General features: G+C 42.2%; 1 protein-coding gene and 1 long non-coding RNA gene across 2 annotated transcripts in view; one reads left to right on the top strand and one right to left on the bottom strand.

The window, feature by feature from the left end:
• STMN2 (stathmin 2) overlaps positions 1–11,944 on the bottom strand; it is a 40,218-nt gene extending 28,274 nt beyond the window's left edge. The window contains exon 1 of the mRNA XM_069854274.1: positions 11,681–11,944. Coding sequence (XP_069710375.1) covers positions 11,681–11,699 — 19 coding nt within the window. The 5' untranslated portion in view covers positions 11,700–11,944. The remainder of the gene's footprint in view (positions 1–11,680) is intronic.
• Positions 11,945–15,951: 4,007 nt separating this feature from the next.
• Positions 15,952–17,079, top strand: part of LOC138718623 (uncharacterized) — a 61,133-nt gene continuing 60,005 nt past the window's right edge. Inside the window, exon 1 of the long non-coding RNA XR_011337124.1 lies at positions 15,952–16,079. This is a non-coding gene — a long non-coding RNA (uncharacterized lncRNA). The remainder of the gene's footprint in view (positions 16,080–17,079) is intronic.

Genomic DNA, 17,079 nt, shown 5'->3' with positions numbered 1-17,079 from the left:
AAACATTTGATTGCCTCCATTAAGAAAATAATGATACCACTTCATAGCATATTGCTAAAATTTATCGTAGTTAGGCATAGATTATAAATATTATTAAGTACTTTAATCAGGGGATGTATAAAGTGAGAAAAAAGGAAAAATAAAGAATGACAGCCTCTTCTTTGAAACCATGCTGATGCTTCAGAGAAATTAGTATATTATTCAGAACTGATTAAATTGGCTGAGACAGAACAATTGCTGGTGGGATATTTTTGTTACAATTGACATTACAATAAAACTAGAACAAGAACCACCTGTCAGAGAAAGTGACCTGTGTCTTAAGTAGCTTTATTCAGATTTTCATAATAGAAGTACATTGATTTTTGAAGATGTAAATGTAATGCATAAATGTCAATGCTATAGCAATTTATATGTACTTTTAGTAATGTGACTGCTTCCAGTTATCTTTCATGATCCACTTCTGTTTGTCATCTTTCTCTTTTTTTTTCCTCCTCTAAACTGTTTTTCAATTTAGTGAATGTTCTGAAATATTATGAAGACTTCTAGAATTCATTTACTCTGTCAGTCTATTTATGTGTCTGCAGCTATCTATCTGTCGGTCTATCTGTCTCTCTGTACTTATTTTTCTGCAGTATTGATCCCCAATTACACAGATGAGGATCTTGATGAATTCAGCGACACTGCTCTGCTACTAAATTAGCCACATGAGGAGTCAATCCCTGCAGAGATGCTCCATTGATTTTGGTGGAGCTCTGCTGTGACGGTGCTTGGCTCATTTTATATAGAAAAGGATCCTCACTTGCAATACCTAGATTTTCAGGGCACTGTGTCCTAGCATATTCCAGCATCAACAGCTTGTTGTTAAAGACAAATTGGAGCTACTTCTGTGTTGTTCAGCCTGTTCTTTATAACAGACTTATCAAACTTCCAGGACTAGCTTGGCTGTCACGTTTTTCAATACATTCTAAAAGTGATGGAAGCTCGAAATATCCAAATGTCAAATTATAATGGCCTGGTTTTTCTCTTTTGTTGTATAATCAGATTATTTTTTCCTGTATAAAAAAAGTCTTTTTTCCTGTATAATCAATTTCTCCTTTATTAGCGTAGCTGGATTTTATATAGCTTTTCAAATAATAAAGGACATGTTTCCTTCCTAAGCTGCTGCTTCGGAAGATTTAAGGGGGAAAAATAATGGGTTCATCAGACATAAATTAACATGGATCTACTGCCACAGATTTGCACTGCTTTAGGATCTAATTACAGCAAGGTGAGTGTTCCTTGCCTTTGCATATCTTAGCCCTTAAATATGTGATGCACACATCACAGTGAGACATTGCTTATTTCCCACTAGTGCTACTTTTTTAACTTCCACTGCATTAGAAAACATGGGAGTCCTCCTTCCACTGAGTATCACTTTGTTAAATTACAACAATTTGACCTACAGTTTTCTTGGTTGGAGGGCTGCCTACTGCTGAAGTTTGGAGGATCTTTTAGCAAAAATAACTCCTCTGTTTCTGGGAAGATGACTAGGGAAAAATACATAGCCTGCATGTGACAAACTAAACAAGTGCTTATTTTATTTGTTTGAAAGGCTCTAGCGCTTTGTGCAAGGAAATCGTTCCTCATTTGAAAATTCTGCCCAGGTCTGGCCATGGAATAAGTCACTGAAATATCTGATTTCAGGCTTTATCTGTGGCTAGGAGAGACATGACCAAGCTTTACAGCCAATTTCTCTGAAGATGCTTCGTGCTGGACATGACTGATTCTGCATGGGCTGAGAGTGATGCTTCAAACACTGCTCTCCCTGGTCACTGTGAAGCAGAGGAATGCTGGGAACTGGGAACAGAAGAGGAATAAATTATCCTGTGGTCTTATTTCCTCCCCTTCTGGTCCTGCAGAATTGTGAAAAATTATCAGAAGGAATGGGCTGTGTGAAGGGATGGGCATTGAATTTACCTGGTGGAAGAAGTTGCTGAGAGCAGGTTAATTTAAAAAAAAAAACAAAGAAGAAAAAAAACCCCAACCCCAAAATGTAAAGTCAGTCAAGGATGGGATGACTGAAACTAGACCAGGAACAAGAGTGGCACTGTGACTGAATCATGAGATTGGTTTAAGAAAATCAGGGAAAAGATATCAAGGAAATGGATTGACACTGGAACTCAGTAGGTGGTGGAGATAGAGCAGATGGGAAGATCTGATTAGGATGGCAGAGTGTTTGCAAGAAAGTTCAGAGTAATCTGAAATAGAAATCTTCCTGACTGCTAGCTCAGACTTTCCTCTAATACATAAAAGACTCTAAAGGACTGTAAATTTATTTGTACGTATGAGTTCCTAGACAGATTGAGGTCTATCTGATACAATATTCTGTTTCCAGGACACTTTTTCTTAGTTGTTGTTTTGATCTAGGAATTTATACCTGTATAACTATATAGAAATGTACTAAATGTAATTTTGTAACCTTGGTATTCTAGATAGCTCCTGTTGACTTCTCTAAATGCCTTGAATTTTCTACCACAGTTCAGTATTTATTCGTATTGCAATTTTTCACCCTCGACAACACTGTTGACATCTTTCCTGCAGATATCAGGACACTGGCACAGCTGAGACCTCTAGAATAGCTTTGGCAAGCTATGTAAGCTGATAATTACAATTTTGCAGAGCACTTAAAAGTAACTGCCATGTTTAATCCTGTTTTTCAGGCCTCCCACCACTAGAAGGAGAAATTCTTTATACTCGTTATCTATGCAGTAGGATTCTCTAAGTAAGAGATCTCCCTTGTTAAATGTTTCACTGAAAAAAAAAAAAAAAAGTGAATGCACTTCAAATGTGAAGAACTTGAATCCTTAATGCAGACTAAAATAAAAATCTTACTTTTCTCAAGAAGTCCTTCGTGATATTTTACTTAGAAAATACTGTGTTTAGAGGCAGAACATCATTTCCCCAACAAGAAGCTATTTACCTAGAGAACAAGTGTTCTATTGACAAATATTAAACATTTCTCTTTTTAAGCCACAAAGAGTATAGTCTTCTTTCCACAATATATAATATATATTTAATATTGAAAGTTCCCTGACTGCAACCTTGACAGTATCAAAAAACACATAGAAAAGATATTCGCTTAGAAATTGTCTTTTGTGTTACATCTACATAATACATTGAATAAATGCCAGTACCTGGAAACAAAGACTGTGTATTCAAGTGACTATAAACATGAGTGACATCAGTTGCTCTTTCTTTTCACAGGAATGATGTAAGAAACAAAGATATCAAAATAGTTAGATGTGCTATTTAGTAAAGGTTAACAAAACGGTTACAGAAGTGAATTATGCTTTCAAAAAATGTCTTTGAAAAACTATAGAACTTGATTCATGCATTCATTTTAACTTCAAAGATTTTCCTGGAGCATCCAAATAACACTTAGAGCTCCATTCAAGTAACTGGAGAATTTGCAGTATAAAAATACCAGTAAACAGACAAACAATTTGCTATGTTTTAATATAATACATATAATTTTATATAATTCTTGTTTGTGCATCTTTGACCTGGCTGTGGTCTCTACAGTCTCTTGAAAAGGAAAAAATAGTAACCATAATAATATTTGACACTTCAGGGAGCCCTGCCAATGGAATCCCATCAGGAGCCAACCTAGTGGAAACCAGATGATGAATTTGAACATGTATATACCAGAAATCTTAGGCCAACAAGACAATCGTGTTTTCAGTAACTTTGGATAGAATAAAAAGTAGTATCTAGATGAAAAAATATGGCTATGTAGTCACATAGTAACTACTGAATATGTTTAAATATAAAGTACTTAAACATTAAAAGGTACCTCAGCTAGCTTCAGGTAAAACATCCCTTAGCTGGAGGTAAATTCCCCATTTGCAGACTTCTATGCCAGTCAGTAGAATAAACTATACACATAATTCTTTTTCTTTACCTAAGAAACTCCCTAAGCTTTATAAAAAGTACCTGAATAGCAAAGAAATTAATCCAGATTAGAAGGTAAATTGCTCTGTTTTCTAATCTGATCAGTATGGACTTTTAAAACTTCTATAGCATTAGGGCATTATTATACATTTCCAAGTAATGTGGAACATAACCTCATGTCACAGTTCTGAGGGAAGTATATTATCCCCATCTTAATGAAGAGAAAATAAGGTCATAAAATGATTAATGGACATATCCAATAAAGGAGCTGGGTGCCTAAAATGGTATTTAAGAAAAATTCAGGCCTCTCAATCCAAAATGCAGATTCTTACATTCCTTCACGGTTGCAGAGAGGTCATGAAATTCCATAAATACCATAATTTGTTCTATTCTAATAGGTGCTGCATTGTAGGGTGATACTTTTTTGTGCAAGCAAGTGTGGCTCAGGCTTGAGATGTTTAATCCCCTAACACTGGGAACTGAGTGTTCTTCCAGATGAATCTTCTTCTGTTGATGAAATCTGTGTAGCCTATTTCCTAAGTGTACATGGCACACACAGATAGCATAAGGTCCTTCATAAACTCAGGGACAGCCACTGCTTTATTTCAAAATGCTTCTAACAGGAAACATCGCTGGCTCTTACTTCTGCCCTTTGGGAAAACTGTCTACAGTGAGCACCTTGGACTGGGAATGGCAGAACTGGCTTCAATCTCATTCAGAAATTAGAAGATTCAAGCTGAAGAGTCTTAATTGGCACTCAAAGAAATTCAAGTTTTATTTTACGCTCCCACAACTGTTTCTGTTTTGCTGCATCATGCAAAATCCAGCAGTGGTCCTGTAAACCATGACTAGATAGAGATCATGGTCCCTTCTGTGTGCTCTCTTGTCTGTTCTCCAGCACGATGTTATTCCCATGAAAGGGTGGGAAGGGGCCTCAGTTTGCTGGCTTTGATGTTCTACAGGGATGGAGGAAACATAGGAATGAGGGCCACCACATCCCAGAGCCACATTTGGAGGCCAACCACCAGCTGTTTGGCTGAGAGGGGACAATTGTACCCATTGTGACTTTTTTTCCTCTTGCCACAAACATGAAGACTGAAGCAGGGCTTCTCTGTGACTGCAGGTGAGGCGCCCAAGGGATGGTTGAAGTTTCTGTCTTGGTGACTGTTTGATGAGTACATTGTTTCTGGGCAGACCTCATCAATGTGCTGTTTTACCGTGGCCAAAGGCACTGACCCCCCCCCATGTGTCATGGAGGTACAGTCACACCTGTGTCCCACCACAGGTGCCTTAGAGCTTTACTAACTATGTCATCAGTCTAAGACTAAACTAAACCATGTGCATGGGGAAAAACTGGTGAATGAAACACCCATAAACCCCCAACAATCCCGTTTTGTGATTGTGTGTGGGAAGAATCACAATTTCTCCACACAATAACTGCTACAACAGTGATGGGTTTTGTGTATTAGAATGAGTGCATAAATGTTTGGTTTTGGGACCCTCACCACAAGAAGGACATTAAGATGCTGGAGCATGTCCAGAGAAGGACAATTAAGCTGGTGAAAGCTATGGAGAATAAGCCAGCTGAGGGAACTGGGGTTGTTCAGCCTAGAGAAAAGGTGGCTGAGGGGAGACCTTATCACTGGCTACAACCACCTGAAAGGATACTGTTGTGAGGTGAGTGTTGGTCTCTTCTCCTAAGTAACTACTGATAGGATGAGAGGAAATGGCCTCAAGTTGTACCAGGAGAGGTTCAGATTAGATATCAGAATAAATTTCTTCACCAAAAGGGTTATCAGGCACTGGAACAGGCTGCCCAAGGAAGTGCTTGAGTCCCCATCCCTGGGGGTGTTTAAAAGATGTGTAGATGAAGTGCTTGGGGATATGGTTTAGTAGCACACAGGTACACTTGGACTCGATGATCTCAAATGTCTTTTCCAACTAAATGATTCTGTGATGCTATGATAATTTATTTATGAATTTCTTGGATTAGACAGCTATACCTTAATAAAAAAAAAAAAATAAACATTTTAAAATGCCTTCAGCAAAGCCCAATGTTTTGTGTAGATGCTGAGTATCAGTTTAACTGCACATCCTGGCAGAAAGAGCTAAAATTCACTTCCTTTGTTAAATTATGTATTAGCAGACAGGAAAAAGCAAACCATAGTAAGTAGAAGAGAAAATGAAATAATTGCAGAGCAGCCTTGTATGCTGGTATTGCCCAGACATACAAAGTCTTGAGTATTTTGTTCCCAGGGGACAGCTTTTCTGCATTAGTCTATTTTTTTTGACTGAGGATGCAGATCTGTGCAGATTGGGGTCTCCAAAGCAATTGTTTCCAGTTTTGAAAAGTGCTGAGCAACCAGAGCAATAGATATTGCCTGCACTGTAGTCATGGGTGCCCAGCACCTTGCAGGATTGAGGTTTGTGTCCCACCCAGAATTGCTGGCCGATGTTCACAGGGTGACTCATACTTCCAAGCGGGATCAATAGTAGTTTTAAACAGAATGAAAACCACCACACCTCAGACTGTGTCCACAGAATCCATAGCATGAGGATTGTGTGTAGCCTAGGGAGAACTGTGAATAGCAGCCATTCCTCCAAATCATCTACCAATTTCTGTGTCCTCATGGGCTAAGGATCAGCTGATAGTGCTGAGGCCAGCGACTGAACAACATTGACTCCAGTGAGGCAAAACCCATTGCAAAGTTCGTTCATCTAACTTCCACTTTATGGATAGTGCTGAAGAAGACATTCTGATGAGAACAACAGTTTTTATTTATAAAGGTGACTTGTATGTAGAACTAACATTGAATCTTTGAAGGTAGTTACTGTAGAAGTAAGTAAGCACTACTGGTTCATAATGTGACATTTGCTCCTCCTTAAAGCATTGGGCAGTACTACTGAGAGTGCCAGAACAAAGGGCTTTGAAGCCTGATAACAAGCTGAAAGACAAATGTACTAAATACATATACAGCCTGGGGGGAGCACACCCTGTGAGAAGACCTGTTGGAGGACTTCACTTCCACCTGTGTTGTTGCCCACTAGTCATTGGGCTAAGAGCCACCATCAGCCCCTTAAGTTCAACTGGTGGCTGTATAAAAGCTTTTAGTGAAATAATTTTCCCATTATATCAATGACTTGGAGTGACACCATTTTATGATGCCTACTTTAAGACACCTAGGGCGTGATGTTTTTCAGGAGCGTTGAACATATTTTGTTCCTTTTGAGTATGAACTAATGAGGTAGTTAAATTAGACCTACACAGAAATGCTGCATGGGTCAAGTATTGCCCTCACCTACTTGTCATGGGAACCCTCTGATCTGTGTGTTTCAGGCTACATAATAATGCACTCTTCTCACAGAACGCTCTTAGGAGAATTAATTAGTTAATTTTGTACAGAATTTGAAAGATAAAATACTATCTAAATATATAGCTGGATATAACTCCCATATCTCTTTTGCAATGAGGTTTTTTTTAATTAATGCTGTTAATTTGAAAATGGAGAATTCTAAAGAAATGAATATAAATGTCACCTGAGGAAAATCTAACTGTGAGGTTAGATTGCACACATATTTATAGTAAAAAATATGTGTGCAACGTGATTTAGAGAAATGTACTATTGTAGTACAACTACCAAAGAAATAAAAAGAAAAAAAAATCCCAGGTTTAATTAATTAATTAAAGGGAATTCAAATTGACAAAATCAATATGAATGAATTGAAGGAACACATCATTAAACAGGGAAGCCTTTAGTCTAAACGGGGCTTATGTTGGGACAAAGAAGTGGTGGAGGTGGAGGTGAGAGAACATTTTGAAAGTGTTCAAGCTGCTGATTTTTATTTTTATTTCCTCAGCATGTTATGGGATCTCTTCCATAAAATGATGGAATAGATGACGCTTCATCCTCCTGCCTGTATACTTCACAGGGTAAGTAAAGATCTGCTATGTGGCAATATAAATTCTCAGCCATATGGACTGTTTTTATAATTATTACTGCCTGAACTATTAATGGGAGGAAGAATCTACTCTTTAAAAACACAAAAAGAATGGGAATGGGTTTTAACTTTCAGTTCTCTAGTGAATTGTACTTGACAGCAACTTCATATTAGCTTAGTAATCAAAATTCTCGGAAAAATAAAGAAATTGAAATGTTTCTTCTGTTAGATCTTGACAAAATTTGGAATAATGGTGTCTCACTCAAATCACATTTCTCCTAACATCATGAGACAATAAGGTCTTTTCTGAATCTTGTCTACACTCATTCTCATCTTAAAGTAATTTCCTGTTTGTCTATACAGATACGTAATTTTCTGATAATTGAAAACAATTAAGCACTGACTTGTGTTCATTTATTTTAAAAGGGGATGAACCATATTTATTGACATTAGGGGAAAATTAAAACCTTCTACTAAAAACTGCAAAATACAGAAAGGAACTTGTTCAGTCCAAATTCAGCCTGGCTTTTAGCCATATGTTGTTTAACTTGAAGCTTGTCACTGCCATCAGCGTCCAGATGCCTACTGATGTGCAATTGTTGAAGATCAAGCAATTGTTTAAGTGCACTGGCAGGCCAGAGACAGAATGCTTACCCCTTTGCAGTAAAAAAGCCTAGTTATTAAAGCAATTGAACCAGTTAAACTCAACAACCATACACTTATTTATGGCTTCATATGTTTGCACACCTGATAAAGCAATAATGTAGTACTCAGTTAACAGACAAACACAGCAGTGGCATTGCATCCATCAAGTATCGTGTCAAGGTCTGAGCTTGTAGCTAAAATGCAAATGACAAAATAGAAGAACAAATCTGAAGCACTTTCATGGCAGTTTAATCAGTCTCACTGAGATATGCAAAAAGGAGGCAGCATGGAGCGGCCTGAATTCCCATATCATCATAATCCCACCCCTTTATCACCTCAGTTTCTGACTATCTCAAAAGGAGTCTGAATTAAAACACTTCTTTAACACATTATTCACATGTCTCCTGTGTTTCCATTCAATCACTTCCTATAAAATAAACAAGAACTGCAATTGGGACTGAGATTTTCTGTATGATAGTTGTCTGAAGATATTTTCATAATAAATATTCTTTAAATTAAACACCTCAAGGAAACAATGAACTAATGGTTTTGGACACCTTCTTTAGTTCCAGTGGCATCCCTGGTTGCTTCACCCTCACACTTCCACATTCATACCCTAAGAAAGTTTATCCAATCAGCTACATGGCCCACCAGGTCTGTAGCGACCCCACCTGCAAAAGCAGCTGATTTATGTAGCACACATCCTGCCAGGCATGGAGCGCAAGGTCTGAACGAGTCCACCCATGCAATACAGATTTCATATAGAAGATGCCATTAAGGGGAGGATGCAAGTTAGAGGCCCCCCCGAATTTCTGTACAATTGTATTATGTGAAATTTTAAAATAAGACACACTTAGATATAAGTAATTAAATAGATATGCATGTGTGCACCCAGTGTGCATGGCTCATATGCTATGTAGACTAAACAGAAGGAAGAATTTATGAGCATTAAAGGTGTAGCAAGCTCCAGAAGTTATTGCGGCTGTTGAAATTCCCATGTAAGTCAAAGGAGCTTTCCTTGAGAAGCTTTTATTTAACAGAGCCTAAGAGAAAATGTGGCTTAATTTTGCTTTCTATGGCAGAATATAAGCACATTTATTTAGAAATCTGAGTGAAGAGTTCAGTCCAAAGCCAGTAGGGCTATTCACATGCTCAAACTCAGCCATCTGCTTAAGTGCCTTGCTGGACCAGGGCCAGAAACATAATAGTGGGCCAACTTCAACTGATTAGAAATGTTCCATTGGCTCCAGTGGCAGCAGGATCTAGCCTTTATTGCCATTTTGCAAAATACGGTGCTCAACAGGGGAAAAAAAATCAGGCACTTTGTAGTTCTCAGTGGTCTATCGGGTAAAGCTTGAGTACAAAACAAATGTAGCTTATTTAGCACTAACTGGAAATGCTTATGACTGAGAATGCGTCTGTTCTTCCACCTGAAAATAAAATCTGTTGCTTTGAAGAATCTCTTGAAATAAAGTGGCTTATTTCTAATAAGCCGTCTAGATCCAAATTTTCTCTACAAAGAACTACAACAAGGAAGGGTCAGGTTTAAGGAAACGGTGAAAGGAATCCTTAACTTGTGAGCTGAAAGAGGAAAGATGCCTTTAATAATGTATCTTACATTTTTTAATTGAATGCTGTTGTATTTTTAGAAACATGTCTAGTTACACTGCTTTTTATTGCTCGTGTATGTAGCTTGTTAACCAGATATTGATGAGCAAACTGACACGACACAGTCACCGGGCAAACCTAATGATTCCCAGCATCTCTCTTGCTGCAGAAACCTTTATATTTGTGTGCTGCGAGATCATTAATCACAGGCTGAAGAGCCCTTTCTTCCCTAGCGACAGAATTCCTCACAGGGCCTTCTGCAGTGATAAGTCTCCGGCTGACTACAAATTATCAATACTGATTACTGGATTGCTGCAGTGGGGAGGGGACGGCGTGCTCGGCACCGCAGGGCTGGCCAGCCTCCCGCAGCCCTTGTCTCCCTCCTCTATTTTCATCTACAGCCGTCTCGTTCTTTGGTCCCAGGGGTGCCACAGCCAGGTTAAAATGCTTTCAATCCGCACCGATTGAAAGGAACATCAGCGTTCACATAAATAAACGCACAATGCGGTGGTTAGGGGCAGTGCCGGGAGGTTTTGGTAGAACTTTGTGCAGCGTGATTAAGAGCGATGACAGAGCCTGCACTGAATGGGGATTTGAATGGGCTTTGCTTCTTGGGGAAGAATAATAATTGTGAGCTTTCTATTCTTCTTTTCTGGGGTTTGTGCGGGCACGACTTTAATGGTGAACGACTGAAAACTTGAATTGGCACGCTTCGAACGTAGGTCCTGCCTCATCCCAAAGAAAGGGAAAGAAAAAAGCGAAAGAAAGAGAGAAATCAAGGAGTAACAGGCTTTGGGTGCTCTCAGCATCCCGATCCCACGGTTTTCCTCCGTCTCCCCCCAGCATCCTCCCTGGAACAAAGGGTGCGGGGCGCGGCCGGGCGGGGCCGCCGGGCGGAGCGCTGCCCGCAGCCCCCGGGGCCGCGCTGCGGCGGGGGGGGGGGGGCGGGGCGCGGCTCCGAGGATGCTTTGACTGCGGCTGAAAAAAAACGCCATGCGGTGACCTACTTCAGCGCCCCCCACCCCTCTCCCTCCCCACCGTCAGACTGCAGGTGTCCTCCTCCTCCTCTGTGCGCGTCCGTGTGTCCGTCCTCGCCCCGCAGCCCCTCGAGCCGGGCTGGGCGCGGCCGCCCCGCAGTGCGCTCCGCTGCAGCCCCCCCGCCCCGCAGCCCCGCTGCTCTCCCCCCTGCTTATTTATAGCGGGGATAACGCTGAGGTTCGTTTTCTTCAATAAATTTTTTTTTTCCTTAAATGCCATAATATACATCTATTCATCTTTAAAATAAAGCCGTTTCAACATGAGGCTGTGCCGACCTCACCCATCAGTAAATAATTAACCTGATCTCAGGTTAGGGTGTTAAAAGAGCCCCAGGATCTCACCCCTGCTCCCCACCCCACTCCCCCTTTATCCTTTTAACTGATCAAAGGAATTAAAAGTATGTTCGATTTTTTTTTCCCCCTAAACTTTAGGGATACTGAGAAAAGCACCCAGCGTAGGTAGCAGTCCTAGGAAATAGTGGCCGTCGTACTGGCTGAAGAAAAAGAGATGTTTTTCTTACCCATTGCTGTTTTAGCCATGGTGGGATGTGCAGGCTCTCAGAGGTGGTGAAGGCAAAGGGGTCCAGCTACAGCAGTGAAGAGAGGGAGAGAAGACTGAATAAGGCACTGAGTCAGCAGAGTGGGGCTGTGCAAGAGAAGGAGCAAGAGGCAGGAGCCCATGAATAATTATCACTCTTCTACCCAAGCAGATTGGCTCTAGAGGTCCCCTGACATGACTCCTGCAGAGCCAGAATCTCTGGGCATTAAATATTGATCCACCAATGGTGCTAGAGAACAAAGTGCCAGAATGCAGTTTGAAGTGGAAATCAGTCCTTGAATGCCTCTCCCCCCTCGGTCTGGCTTTAGTAGTACATTCCATGTCAAGTGTTTTATGTCTTACATGAAAAAAAGCCTATTGGTGTTGAAGGTGCTGCTGTTGCTACCCGTAAAACATGCACAAATTCATTTAAACACATTTGATTCTAAAGATATGACCAAAAAAATAGGGACCAATGCAAGAGATTTTATAAGCCATTTCAGTAAAGCAGCTGCTCAGATAATTTTCACCTCTGCATCCCATTTTCACACAGATATAATATACAATTGTTTTATACGGAATGTTCCTACATTCCTGTATTTATTGTAGAATCGCCAAACCCAGCCCTGGACTCAGACCTGCTAAAACTTGGGGTGTGGTAGCTGGACCTGCTTACAGTCTCAAAAGGCTCTGGAAAGCCAAAACCAGGATAAATGTGAAAAGAACTGTTAATAACCACTTCCCTGATGTACTAAACCAAGATCCACTGTGAAGCTGCGAGCCTGAATCACTTGATAAAGTCTGCAGAATGGGACTTGATATGATTATTACATGAAAACGGATGGACACATTCTGATGAAGATACTCTACATTAATTTTAAGGATTGTCTGTCCCCAGCAGAGGAAAGCTGGTGACATGACTGACAGCCACCAAACAAATGTGGGTGGTTGTCTGAAATTTTTGCTAGAGACGTGGCAGCGATGGGACCTAGTTGTACACATCCTAGGGCTGGAAACTGTTGCTGGCCTAGAGGAGGTAGTATCCAAGATGGTGGTACAAAGAGAAGGACACTCCATCTTTACCTTCTCATCCTTACGCTGTCCAGATGGAGCTCATTTGCCTCTCCCAGGGGAAAAGCAGCCTTGTTGTCAAAAGCCTGCAGTTATAACAGACACTGCTTGCAGATAGAAAAGCATAAAAACAATTTTTCAGCTTGGAATCTCGAGGACACTGCTCATGGAGTTGTTTCATGGTGTGCACGGGTGAGTGAGAAAAGCGGCAGAGTGGGCAGAGGTCTCCAGGTTGGAGTTGTGTTTCCCCAGAGCAGGCAGGGCATTGGCACCATTCCCCTCCCTTCAGTGGTGCCATTTGAAGCTGCACAGTCTACACAGCGTGCCAGCACTAACTGCAATTCTTTTCCTTTGTGTGTGCTTCCCTAGACCAGGAAATGCAGGATTATGCTTTTTGAGCTCCCTCGAGGTCAGTGAACAGCATCTTTGAATAAAGAAGGGCCCAGAGCATGAGTCTGAGGGCAACTTTCTCTTTTGAGTCCCTATTGATGATTTCTGAATTGCAGGAACTCTCTGTTTTCTTTAAACGAGAATAGTGAAGTCTGGAAGTGACTTAGGGGAAGGAACCATTCCCAAACCATACAGTATGCACAGAGACACAAGTGTGAGTCACCAGCGTATAAGCTGCAGCATGGCAGATGCTGTGATGGCTGAGGCGGATGATACAGGTTTGTTTGCGGGGATGCAGGGTGTGATGTGCCTTCCTGGAAGGCCCTGCCTTGACCGAGAGTAGGAAGAGAGCCCCGTGGGCCTTTTGGGGTGACACATTTCTGGGCCTTAAGCTCTGTGGCCGTGCGTGGGGGAGAGGGTGAGAATGAGAACCAGTTGTGCCGGGATATCTGTAGTGAGAAGAGCTTAGTCCTGAAAGGAAACGCTGAGAAACGATTGAGTGCTGCACATAAAAGGTCGGAGGGAGGGAGACGCCTCACAGGGCTGGAAAGCCTCGCTTTAACCGAGGGACACCCGCCCCGGGCCCCAGTTCCCCGGCGGGGGTGTCTCTGTCCCGGGCAGCGGGCGGGGGGCTCGGGGTGCTGGAAGCGGCGCTCTCCGTGGTGCTGGAGACGCCGCTCTCCGTGGTGCTGGAAGCGGCGCTCTCCGTGGTGCTGGAGACGCCGCTCTCCGTGGTGCTGGAAGCGGCGCTCTCCGTGGTGCTGGAGGCGCCGCCGCTCCCCGGGGCTGCTCCCGGCCGCCGGGGAGGGTCGGCGGGAGCGGGGGCCGGGCAGGCAGGGAGGCGACAGGCAGGGAGACGGACTCGGGACAGAAGACGGGCAGGGAGGCAGGCACAGGGGGGACGAGGAGGGGACAGCCCGGGCAGGAGGCAGGCGGGGCTGTGGCGCTCCCCGCCGCGGGCGCTGCGCCAGCCGCAGCGTGGGGCGGGTGAGGGGCTGCGGTGCCGGCCCCGCCCGCCCTGCCTTCCCGGAACGGGGCGGCACCGGGGGCGCGGGGGACAGCGGAGCTGCGCTGCTCCAGTGCGCCCCGTCCTCGCCGCAGCACCCGGCACGCCCAAACACGCCCTGGCCTTTTTTTTTTTTTTTTTTTAATTCTGTTTTTCCTGTCCTACGAGCCCCTGGAGAAGGCGGCTCCCTTTCGGCTTTCCCGCAGCCCCTGCCCAGGGAGCCGGCACGGCGCTGTCAGACGGAGGGTGGGATGGGGAGCTCTGCTTTCCCTCAGGACGGGGTACCGGGCGCTTGGGGCAGGGGGTGCTGAGAAAGTGGTGCAAGAAATTACCTGGCAATCACTGTCATGTCAAACCTTTGACACGTACACAAGTGGTTATTAGACACTCCATGTATCATTCCTGATCCATTACCACCTTTGGATGGTGTGTTTCACGTACATTTTAGGGGAGTACGAGTCCTCAACATAAGGATAGTATCCTTAACATAAGAAGGATATGGAGCTGTTGGAACAGGTCCAGAGGAAGGCTACAAGGATGATCAGAGGGCTAGAGCACCACTCACATGAGGACAGGCTGAGAAAGTTGGGGTTGTTCAGCCTGGAGAAGAGAAGGCTCTGAGGAGACCTTCTAGCGACCTTCCTGTACCTGAAGGGGCTACAAGAAAGCTGGGAAGGGGCTGTTTACAATGGCTTGTAGTGATAGGACTAGGCACAATGGGTATAAACTGGAAAGGGGCAGATTTCGACCAGGCATAAGGAGGAATTTCTTCACCATGAGAGTGGTGAGGCACTGGAACAGGTTGCCCAGGGAAGGTGTGGCTGCCTCATCCCAGGAGGTGTTCAAGGCCAGGCTGGGTGGGGCCTTGGGCAGCCTGATCTAGTGGGAGTTGTGCCTCCCCATGGCAGGGGGGTTCAAACTAGGTGATCTTTAAGTTCCCTTCCAACCCAAACAATTCTATGTTTCTATGTCTGAGCAATGCTAAGACTTGTTCTATTTCACAGGCTGAGCCCTCTCTTGATTGATGTTAAAATGCATTTGCAGCTCATGCTACCTCTAGGTCCATGCATATCTGGGCTGTAAGTAGATACTGTTGAGCAAAGCACTCCTTAACTGCTTCTAGATAGTAGTGGGATATAACTGGGACTTGCATCCCAATTTCGTCAGACATTTCTTCTATGGCCTTGGCCAGATTGTTGAAAAGCTTTTGTTCTTTTTTTTTTTTTCCATTTGTTCTTTTCTCCATTCGTTAATGAGGATCTTACTTTTTACCTCCTTGGAGAAAAGGGAGAAGGGAAGATAATGTCTCAAAAATAAATGTTTATGCAGCACTTTTGGTAGACTGTTGTTGCTAGGTGAATGAACTACATTGGCACTGAAATAAAACAAATGGCAGAGATGGGAGTTGGTCCTGAATCTTTTGGTCCCTGCTTGTGCTTTGTGGCTCTGTTGCATAGGTGGGGAGACTGTGCAGCCTTGTTTAACTTTCTTAAATAACTTGAAAAATTCAGCTTTATCTTACATATTTTGGGTGGCTTGTTTGCACTTAGTCTTTGACGTTAGGAAATGTAACAAGCCTTAATTAGAGAAGCTGTTTTTTTCCTTTGGTCACTCCTTTTTAGGCCTTAAGAGTGCTTTCACTTTCTGTCTATGCAATTTTAGAAAATTAATTAGTAATTAGTTCATGATTAGCTTCTTTTAATCTCTATTGCTTCCAGACCTGCAGCAAGACTTACGGTAGAATGTATTATTCAAACTGTATGATGAAATCCTCAAAAGTCAGAGAAGAGTGGTGCCCATACAACATTAATTACAACTTCTTAATCCATGATATAGGTTTTAATTATATACTCTCATACTATTTTTTCCACCAGATTCTCACTACAACCATAACAAGATGGATGGTACTCCCTAGGTGAGCACTAGTTTTATATTTTATTTTCATCCTCTTCTCATAAAACAGAACCTTGACACAGATCTGCATGGCCTTGAAAGAAGGGGTACAATAAAGGTTTTCTTGCAGGAATGCTTACTAGAATATTTTCCTAATATGAGTGAAAAAATCTTTCTTCCAGTCTTATTTTTCACAGCATGTTAAGTATAGATGAGAAGATGTTAGCACAGTAAGCAACTAACCCCTGTGTATTTTAAAGTGAAATTTAAAGAGAGAAGACCACAAACATATGCATGTATGATTTTGTAGTTTTTCTAATGTTTCTGCTTTTTTTTGTATTTTTTTCTGAAATTTTATGCAGAAAATATAAATACATCAAGCAGATGAAAAGATTAGCTGTATACTGAAAGCATAGGGAGAAAGAACAAGTACTGATATGAGTAATTGTATCTTACATCTGAAGCATGGTCATCTTTCTCTTATTGAATTAATTTTTCTTACTCTTTCATTTCTGAATGTAACATTTCAGTTATAAAGCCGTAACCTGCTGTTACATTTCTGTTAGCATTTATCTGCTTCTGAATTTGTGCTTTTTTGCTGAGCATAGCCTACCTAAAAATGATCTTGTTAAACTTTGGTAGTGGCTTGATAAACCAGCTGCAAACAATGTCACCATTAGTAATTTCAGTTGCTGCTCATTCCATATACACGTTGCAGCTTTAGGGCTTGCCTGGTCTCCTGCAGGCTTTTATACTTGTGCGGCTGCACATGGTGTTCCTTTCAGCAGCATTCAGGATCACAGTGGGGAAGCTGAATAATGGTATTATGGTATTTGTGGATATTTTTTTCCTAGAAATCTGCAAGCAATGGCTTAATGCTGACATGGGGATTGTACATAATGAGATCTCATCAGCCTTGTCCATGAGATGTGAGCTAGAGCTGTGCAGGGTTGTGTGATGGGAGTGACTTGGTTGCATCTGGACTCTGTTCTGTGCTGCAAATACATAAAACGTTGTAGGTC

This window comes from Phaenicophaeus curvirostris, chromosome 3, assembly GCF_032191515.1.
Source record: "Phaenicophaeus curvirostris isolate KB17595 chromosome 3, BPBGC_Pcur_1.0, whole genome shotgun sequence".
Taxonomy (NCBI): Eukaryota; Metazoa; Chordata; class Aves; order Cuculiformes; family Cuculidae; genus Phaenicophaeus; species Phaenicophaeus curvirostris.
Note: the sequence above shows the minus strand (reverse complement) of the source record. Positions and strands in the feature narration are given on the sequence as shown.